This window comes from Budorcas taxicolor, chromosome X, assembly GCF_023091745.1.
Source record: "Budorcas taxicolor isolate Tak-1 chromosome X, Takin1.1, whole genome shotgun sequence".
Classification (NCBI taxonomy): domain Eukaryota; kingdom Metazoa; phylum Chordata; class Mammalia; order Artiodactyla; family Bovidae; genus Budorcas; species Budorcas taxicolor.
Window position 1 is genome coordinate 124,625,608 of NC_068935.1, and position 9,837 is coordinate 124,635,444.

At 42.9% G+C, this 9,837-nt stretch overlaps 1 protein-coding gene across 1 annotated transcript in view; it reads left to right on the forward strand.

Annotated features, from left to right (window-relative positions):
- The window catches only part of MAP7D2 (MAP7 domain containing 2), an 89,830-nt gene extending 81,314 nt beyond the window's left edge, over window positions 1-8,516 (forward strand). Inside the window, exons 13-16 of the mRNA XM_052663633.1 lie at window positions 1,530-1,586; window positions 2,032-2,110; window positions 5,969-6,155; window positions 8,267-8,516. Of these exons, the coding sequence (XP_052519593.1) occupies window positions 1,530-1,586; window positions 2,032-2,110; window positions 5,969-6,155; window positions 8,267-8,516 (573 nt within the window). The remainder of the gene's footprint in view (window positions 1-1,529; window positions 1,587-2,031; window positions 2,111-5,968; window positions 6,156-8,266) is intronic.
- The last annotated feature ends 1,321 nt before the right edge of the window (window positions 8,517-9,837 follow it).

The following is a 9,837-nucleotide window of genomic DNA, read 5'->3' on the forward strand; positions in this document are numbered from 1 at the left end:
GCATACAGGTTTCACAGGAGGCAGGTAAGGTGAACTGGTATTCCCATCTCTTTAAGAATTTTCCACAGTTTGTTGTGATCCACACAGTCAAAGACTTTGGCATAGTCAATAAAGCAGAAATAGATGTTTTTCTGGAATTCTCTTGTTTTTTCTATGATCCAACGGATGTTGGCAATTTCGTCTCTGGTTCCTCTGCCTTTTCTAAATCCAGCTTGAACATCTGGAAGTTCTCAGTTCACATACTCTTGAAGCCTAGCTTGGAGAATTTTGAGCATTACTTTGCTAGCATGTGAAACGAGTGCAGTTGTGTAGTAGTTTGAACATTCTTTGGCATTGCCTTTCTTTGGGATTGGAATGAAAACTGACCTTTTTCATTTCGTGGCCACTGAATGAGTATTCCAGTCCTGTGGCCACTGCTGAGTTTTCCAAATTTGCTGGCATATTGAGTCCTGCACATTCATATCATCATCTTTTAGGATCTGAAATATCTCAGCTGAAATTCCATCACCTCCACTAGCTTTGTTCATAGTGATGCTTCCAAAGGCCCACTTGACTTTGCATTCCAAGATGTCTGGCGCTAGGTGAGTGATCATACCATCGTGGTTATCTGGGTCATTAAGATCTTTTTTTGTATAGTTCTACTGTGTATTCTTGCCATCTCTTCTTAATATCTTCTGCTTCTGTTACATCCATACCATTTCTGTCCTTTATTGTACCCATCTTTGCATGAAATGTTCCCTTGGTATCTCTGATTTTCTTGAAGAGATCTCTAGTCTTTTCCATTCTATTGTTTTCCTCTATTTCTTTGCATTGGTCACTGAGGAAGGCTTGCTTATCTCTCCTTGCTGTTCTTTGGAACTCTGCATTCAGGTGGGTTTATCTTTCCTTTTCTCCTTTGCCTTTCCCTTCTCTTCTTTTCTCAGCTATTTGTAAGGCCTCCTCAGACAACCATTTTGCCATTTTGCATTTCTTTTTCTTGAGGATGGTCTTGATCACTGCCTCCTGTACAATGTCATGAACCTCCGTCCATAGTTCTCCATACACTCTATCAGATCTAATCCCTTGTATCTATTTGTCACTTCCACTGTATAATCATAAGGGATTTTATTTAGGTTATACCAGAAGGGCCTAGTGGTTTTCCCTACTTTGTTCAACTTAAGTCTGAATTTTATAATAAGGAGTTTATTATCTGAGCCACAGTCAGCCCCCAGTCTTGTTTTTGCTAACTGTATAGAGCTTCTCCATCTTCAGTGCAAAGAATATAATCAATCTGATTTTGGTATTGACTATCTGGTGATGTCCATGTGTAGAGTTGTCTCTTGTGTTGTTGGAAGAGGGTTTTTGCTATGACGAACACATTCTCTTGGCAAAACTCTGTTAGCCTTTGCCCTGCTTCATTTTGTATTACAAGGCCAAACATTTGTTATTCCAGGTATCTCTTGACTTCCTACTTTTGCATTCCAGTCCCTCTGATGAAAAGGACATCTTTTTTGGTGTAGTCCTCTTACCTGTTTCTTTTTGGTTTTCAGAGAATAGATGAAATTATGAAGAGAACAAGAAAGAGTGATGTGTCTTTGGAAGTGAAGGTAGGCATTCAGAGTGCCATTTTCATAATTCATGTACTGAGAAGAATATAATGGTAGAATATATTTAGTGATGTTGTAGGTCTCAGAGAGCATTAGCCAGGAAGAAAATGGGTTCTTCCTGCTTTGTTCCTGGCTAGATTAAGAAGATTGTTGGTGTCTAAAAGGAAAGAGGAGTCTAAGAAAGGAGTTTCCAGGATGGGGTGGTAATAAAAATTTCCTTGGAGAAGTGGAGGTAGGGATGCAGGGAGAAGCACTGTAGTCCACAGATTAAAAAAAAAAAAGAGGATGGTGGCATATTACTATGGGAAACAGAGCTGATTTATAATACACTCAGAATTACCATGGAACAGACAAATGGCTCAGCCTGGTTCCAAATAACCCCTGATGCTTTTCAAAAGCACTTGTCTTGGTACATAAAGCCTACCTTCCCTCTGTTTGTTTTCAGAAAGAAGACCCAAAAGTGGAGCTTCAGTCTGCTCTGTGTGTGGAAAATAAGACAGAACCCATGGCTCCTAACAAAATAGGTGAGTGTGAGATCTGATTCTTGGGTTCTTCATTTCAGAAAGTGAGGGATCATGGTGTTCCCTATAGGGGACTAGCGCCTATGGGTCTGAAGAGCATTATCACTGTGTGGAGTCCATGTACTTCTCCCCACCACCACCCCCTGGGGGAGTTTCCATCTCTACAGGTCCACTTGAAAGCCAGTAGGCCCGTCAGTTACTCTAATAATCCCAGCACCAGAGCCGGGCCATCTGCTGGCTAGGCTGCTTTCCAGAGGGCTTAATTGCTGGTCAGATTCTGTTAAGAACTGACTCTCTTGTTCTACAGCAGTTTCTCCTGCCTTCGGGACTTCTGGATAGTCCAGCTCTTTTCTGTCACGGATTCTTAAAGCTCCTCAGGTTTCGTGGCAGCCAGAGTCAGAAAATATATATCCATCTCAAAGTCACTCTTCACATTTCTCTTTTGCCTTGTGGCTCAAAAGCCTGGGGACCTGTACAGGATATGACATCAAGTTTCTTGAGTGAGTCATGTTGTTCAATCACTAAGTTGTGTTCAATGTTGCAACCCCAAGGACTGTAACACGCCAAACTCCTCTGTCTTCCACTATCTCCTGGAGTTTGCTCAAATTCATGCCCATTGAGTCAGTGATGTTATCTAATCATTGCATCATCTGCCACCCTCTTCTCCTTTTCCCTTCAATCTGTCCCATCATCAGGGTCCTTTCCAGTGAGTCGGCTCTTCACATCAGGTGGCCAAAGTGTTGGGGATTCAGCTTCAGCATCAGTCCTTCCAGTGAATAGTCAGGGATGATTTCCTTTAGGATTGACAGGTTTTACACTCCAGGGAACTCTCAAGAGTCTTCTCCAGCTTCACAATTCAAAAGCATCAGTTCTTTGGTGCTCAGCCGTTTTTATGGTCCAACTCTCATTTCCATCCATGACTACTGGAAAAAGCATAGCTTTGACTAGACAGACATTTGTTGGCAAAGTGATGTCTCTTCCTTTTAACACGCTTTCTAGGTTTGTCATAACTTTCTTTCCAACGAGCAAGAATCTTTTAATTTCATGGCTGCAGTCATCATCCACAGTGATTTTAGAGCCCAAAAAAATAAAATCTGTCACTGCTTCCACTTTTCCCCTTCTATTTGCCATGAAGTAATGGGACCTGATGCCATGATCTCAATTTTTTTTTTTAATGTTTCAAGCCAGCTTTTTCACCCTCCTCTTTCATCCTCACCAGGAAGCTGTTTAGTTCCTCTTCACTTTCTCGCATTAAAGTGGCATCATCTGCATATCTGAGGTTGTTGTTGTTATTTTTTCCCCAGCAATCTTGATTCCAACTTGTGATTTATCTAGCCCAGCATTTCACATGACGTACTCTGCATATAAGTTAAATAAGCAGGGTGACAGTATACAGCTTTGTCCTACTGCTTTCCCAATTTTCAACTAATCTGTTGTTTCATGTTGGGTTCTAACTGTTGCTTCTTGACCTGCATACAGGTTTCTTAGGAGACAGGTGAAGTGGTCTGATATTCCCATCTCTTTGAGAATTTTCCACAGTTGGTTGTGATCCACACAGTCAAAGGCTTTAGCATAGTCAGTGAAGCAGAAGTAGATGTTGTTCTGGCACTCCCTTGCTTTTTCCATGTTCAAATGAATGTTGGCATTTTGATTTCTGGTTCCTCTGCCCCTTTGAAACCCAGCTTGTACATCTGAAAGTTCTCAGTTCACGTACTGCTGAAGCCTAATTTGAAGGATTTTGAGCATAATCTTCCAAGCATGTGAAACAAGTGCAATTGTATAGTAGTTTGAATATTCTTTAGCGTTGCCCTTTTTTGGGGAATGAAAACTCCCCTTTTCCAGTCTTGTGGCCACTGCTGAGTTTTCCAAATTTGCTGACATATTGAGTGCAGCACTTTAACAGCATCATCTTTTAGGATTTGAAATAGCTCATTGGAATTACATCACCTCCACTAGCTTTGTTCATAGTAATGTTTCCTAAGGCCCACTTGAGTTTACACACCAGGATGTCTGGCTCTAGATGAGTGACTGCACTATCGTGGTTATCTGGGTCATTAAGACCTTTCTTGCATAGTTATTCTGTCTATTCTTGCCACTTCTGAATCTCTTCTGCTTCTGTTAGGTCCTTACTGTTTCTGCCCTTTATCATGCATATCCTTGCATGAAATGTTCCCTTGATATCTCCAGTTTTCTTAAAGATATCTCTAGTTTCTCCCATTCTGTTGTTTTCCTCTCCTTCTTTGTATTGCTCATTTAAGACCTTCTTATGTCTCCTTGCTATTCCCTGAAACTCTGCATTCATTTAGGTGTATCTTTCCTTTTCTCCCTTGCCTTTCCTTCTCTTCTTTCCTCAGCTATTTGTAAAGCCTCCTCTGACAATCACTTGACCTTTCTTGTATTACTTTTTTGGGGGGATGGTTTTGGTCACCACCTCCTGTACAATATTATGAACCTCTATCCATAGTTCTTCAGGCACTCTGTCTACCAGATCTAATCCCTTGAATCTATTTGTCACCTCTGCTGTGTAATCATAAGGCATTTGACTTAGGTCAAATACCTAAATGGCCTAGTGGTTTCCCCTACTTTCTTCACTTTGAGCCTGAATTTGTAATAAGGAGCCCATGATCTGAGCTACAATCAGCTCCTGGTCTTGTTTTTGCTGCCTGTATAGAGCTTCTCCATCTTCAGCAGCTGCAAAGAACATAGTCAGTCCGATTTTGGTATTGACATCTGGAGATGTTCATGTGTATAGAGTTGGGTTGTTGGAAGAGTGTGTTTGCTATGACCAGTGTGTTTTCATGACAAAACTCTGTTAGCTTTTGTCCTGCTTCATTTTGTACTCTTTAAGACCAAACTTACCTGTTATTCTGGTTATCTCTTGACTTCCTACTTTTACCTCCCCATCCTCTACGATGAAAAGGAAATATTTTTTTGGTGTTAGTTCTAGAATGTATTGTGGATCTTCATAGAACTGGTCAACTTAAGCTTGTTCAGCACCAGTGATTGGAGCATAAACTCGGATTACTGTGATGTTGAATCATTTGCTTATTCTGTCACTTTTGAGATTGCACCCAAGTACTGCATTTAGGACTGCATTGTTGACTCTTTCATTTGGAATTCTTGCCCACAGTAGTAAATATAATTAATTAAATTTGCCATTCCTGTCCATTTAGTTCCCTGATTCCTAAGATGTTGATGTTCAGTCTTGTCATCTCCTGCTTGAGCACATCCAATTTACCTTGATTCATGGACCTAACATTCCAGGTTCCTATGCAATATTGTTCTTTAAAGCATCTGACTTAACTTGCACCACCAGTCACATCCACAGCTGAGCATTGTTCCTGCTTTGGCCCAAGTGCTCCATTCTTTCTGGAGCTGTTAGTAATTGCCCTCCACTTTTCCCCAGTAGCATATTGGACACCTTCTGACCTGGGGGACTCATCTTCCAGTGTCATATTTTTTTGCCTTTTCATACTGTCCATATGGTTCTCAAGGCAGAATACTGGAGTGAGTTGCCATTTCCTCCTTCAGTGGACCATGTTTTGTCAGAACTCCCCACTATGACCTGTCCTTCTTGGGTGGCCCTGCATGGCATAGCTCATGGCTTCGTTGAGTTATGCAAGCCCCTTCACCACAATAGAGCCGTGATCCATTAAGTGGGGAGAGTGGGGCATGAGCCCTGCACAAACACAGATGATGTCATTTGTCTTCTCTTCCTGGTATGAAGGTGACTGCCTGGGGTTCTTTTTACAAAAGATGTTGCATCGTTGGTAAAGCAGAGGATTGCCTACACAGATATTCCCCATGTTATTTCAGTGGTATGTTTTACGATTGATGGAATGACTTTGTGTTCTCTGTCAGAAATCAGTGTATTGAACACCTGCCAGGAAGTAAATGTTGTGGAACATGCTGCCCCAGAAACTTTCCCTCAAGATGTTTTCACTGATGAACTTAAACCAGTTGAGGGACTTGTTCATCTGGACACCCTTGATGGGAAATCAAACAGTCTAGATGATTCAACTGAAGAAGTTCAGTCTATGGATATGAGGTAAGTACATTGCTTTTGAGTTTGAGCCTCATCTCTTCCCCAGATACCTCCACCATCCCTTAGTTGATTTCATCGTTTCCACCCCCAAATCTTTGCACACACCTAAAATCGGTGCAGTTGATATTCAGGAAAACTAACCGTGGTTTAAGTAATATCTGTATTTTGGGTTGAGTTCCCTAGAAGCAGAACCCAGAACAGGGATTCTGGGGCATGGATTTTAGTGGAGGAAAGCTCTCAGGAGAAGGGAGTGGGAGGGAAGCTGGATTGGGCAGGGGAAGTCACTCAGCAAGGGTGCAGTCTCAGCTGGTCTCATGGAGCTCTGCAGGATGGTCTTCCACCAGAAAGGGCTCTGACTGTGATAAAGACAGGGCCTTCACGGCACTGTGTTCATCAACTGTTGACTGTGGAGAATCTGGGGTGGGGATGCTTCCATCAGCCAAGGCAGTCGTCCAGAGGAAGCGTGTCAGCTGTGAGTCCATAGCAGCTGGAGGATGGGTACAACCACAGCTAAAGGGGATCTGGGTAGGGTACCAAAAGGGCCCACCCACTGTGTCCAGTGTCTCATGTTTAAATAGACTTGTCATTGGAGACTTGATAAAGGAACTAATTTGCTTTCAGATCCTAACAACTTAAGGAATTCTTAACTGGTATGTTTTGGATAACGTCACCTGGCAAATTATTCCCTGACAAAAGTAATGCTCAGTCAGCCTGGGCTTGGGGCAGAGACTGGAGTGGGGGTCTTCTCTGTGTTCAGAAGGGAATGCCAGGATTTTGCACAAGCTCTGCCAGAGCTCCAGCCTGCTGCAGCTTACCCTTCTCTCCTTCCTGTGAATTCTCAGCCTCGGCCTAGGGTGAGGGGTTGGGGAGCAGGGCCTTTCCCAGGCACACTGATTGTAAATACTGCAGCTGGCCTTAAGCCACATAATGTGAAAACATGGAGTCCGGCCTCCCTGTCTGCAGTAGAGCGAGTCCTGAGCAGTCTGATAACAGGACCTCCTCAGCCCTTGCTACCACCCACCACTGTCCTGGTAGACTTCCCCTGATTGGCGCCACTCTGTCCCCTCCAGTAGGTGGGAACTGCTGAGACATCATAAAGGATAACGCAGTACCTACCCACCCACCCACCCCATGCCACGCTGAGGCAGTTGTGCTTATTTTTTCTGCCTCTGGGTGAGGGAGCTGGACGAGACCTGGCACTGGCCAAGGTTCAAGGAAATGAAGGAGCTTTGTTTGTGTGCTACATTCTTACTGTGGCTGCCTCTGCATTTGGAGAAGGGTGACTCCTGGGGGCAGTGCCCAAGCTTATGGCACCATTCTGTCCTCCCCATGCTCTGACCAGCTGATAAAATCCTGGGAATGGAGATGGTCACGGTGGAAATGGGGCAGGCGTTCCCAGTAATGAAACAGTTTGCCCAGGCTCCAGCCACCGAAAGTGGTGTTAGGTCAGCTGCTTCGCTTTAACTATACTCAGTGTGAGGGAGACAGATCATCTGAGCTTCTGCAGTTCATCTAGTTTTTCTAGATTCTTCTCCGGGCTCTAACAGAGGAGGAAAAAAAAAAAAAGACAAACCTGACAGCAGCCCTACTCTGGCTGTTCAGAGAGACCCCTGGTGAGGGGACTTCACATCCCAGCCCACACTGCTCATCTGAGCTAGGCCTATGGTTGACACACCACGGAACTTCTCTGAACTGTCATGGCATCTTCGCGTGTGTCATTTATCGTATACTAATGTATTACAGTGAGCATATAATGAGGCCCAAGGTCTAGTGGATGTCCAGTCTTCCACCATCTTGGGCCTAATCGGTTCTAACCAGTTTTTGTCGTATCCTCAAGGGTTATGTCATTCTTTTAAAGGTTGTGCGCTGCCCCTGCTCTCCTGTCTCAAATCCACTTCCCTGTTCTCATTCATGGGGGCCTCATTTCTGTCAGTGTCTCAGACTTGAACTAACCTGTATCTTTTATAATGTGTTACACACAACTCTGGCTCTAAATCCATCTTCTCTAGGAAAGAAGAGTAGTATAACAAAATATGACAAGTAGAATTAATAGTTGTGTCTGTCTCTCTATCTCTCCATCTCTCTCTCCTTCCCTCTCTCCCTCTGCCCTCCAGTCCTGTTTCAAAAGAAGAGCTTATCTCTATCCCAGAATTTTCACCAGTGAGTGAAATGATTCCTGGGGTATCTCTGGACCAAAATGGAACTGGTAATGCCCGAGCACTTCAAGATCTCTTAGATTTCACTGGCCCCCCCATTTTCCCCAAGAGATCCAGTGAAAATCTCAGCTTGGATGACTGTAACAAAAACCTGATCGAAGGATTTAACAGTCCTGGCCAAGAAAATACTCTGAACACCTTCTGTTGACAAATACAACATCTCTTTAATGAAAGGTACAGTCTTTTGATGACAGTCTAAATCTGTAAGTCTTCAACCTGGGTTTGTGAAGATAAGATAAACATCACTCAGCCTCCTGGATGGTCAATTTTATTTAAAAAGCTCAAATATAAATGTGAATTCATGGTATATACTGCAGCACACACAAGAATTGAGATGGATTTCAAATGAATCCTTTAGACAAGAGCCTTCAGCACCACACCCCTTGTGCTCACCCCTGCTGTTTGGGGCAGTGTGTGTAGAAGCACTGGCTAAAAGTTTGACCAGCCATCTGTCTCAAGTAGCAACTTTTTAGAGACAAGAGAATTCTACCCCCACTAGTTTTATTCAGTGATATCCTACATTCTATCTAGAATCGCTCATATACATTGGTGAGTGTTGGGCCAAGTGATTTGCTGTTCTGTTGACTTCTTCTGGATTCTTTCAAAGCAAACATCTGTTCTTGGATCATCTTCCCCCCTGAGGCAAGGGGGGAAGAACCGAAGTTTGTGCCCTGAAGCTTTTGTTCCCTTCCTTTGGCCCTTTTATCTTCCCAAAGTGTTTCTAGAAGCTGCTTCTTTGAGTAAGTTACATTTATGGGTTATAAACACTCTGAATTTGTGTGTAGTTATAATCACCTCCTGTTGGCTTTACTTCAGATTTTGGGGCTTAGTTTTGAATGATGAAAACAGAATCTATCATCAGATCTTTTCATAACTAATTGCTCCTCCCATTTTAGACTGTTGAAAAATTTTCTGTTCTCAACATTCTGTCAGTCACCTTGTTTTATGATATTCCACTCCTATAACAGTACTTTGATAACTGATGTGATTTAGTCCAACCTTTCTATTTCTCAAACGAGGAAACAAGTTGGGGAGGCCACGTGGCTGAGATCACCATGGCTCAAATGCTTATTTATACATGACCTCAGCTACTGGCTGTAGACGGTACATTTTAGAGTTTGGTTCTTCTCTTGGCTCTTGGGGAAGCAGTTGTGGTCCTTTTCACATATGAGAGGGGATGCATGACAGGTAGTTTTAAAAATAAACCATATCCCTGGTTGGAAGAGTAGCTACTTTTTGGACACTTAAAAAAATTCACCTGAGTGTTCTATTTCCCTGACAGTTACATGGATTATTATTTAGTGAGAAGTTTCTTTTGTTGTTAGCGTACATTGCACCCTTTGGTTCAACTACCTCAGTATCAAATAAGGACCAGAAAATCCACAAAACCTAGAAGAGTGTTCATGGCTCCTCATATCTATTTCCTACCTCTCTAACTAAAAAAAGTCCAAAATCCCTGTCCCCAAAAA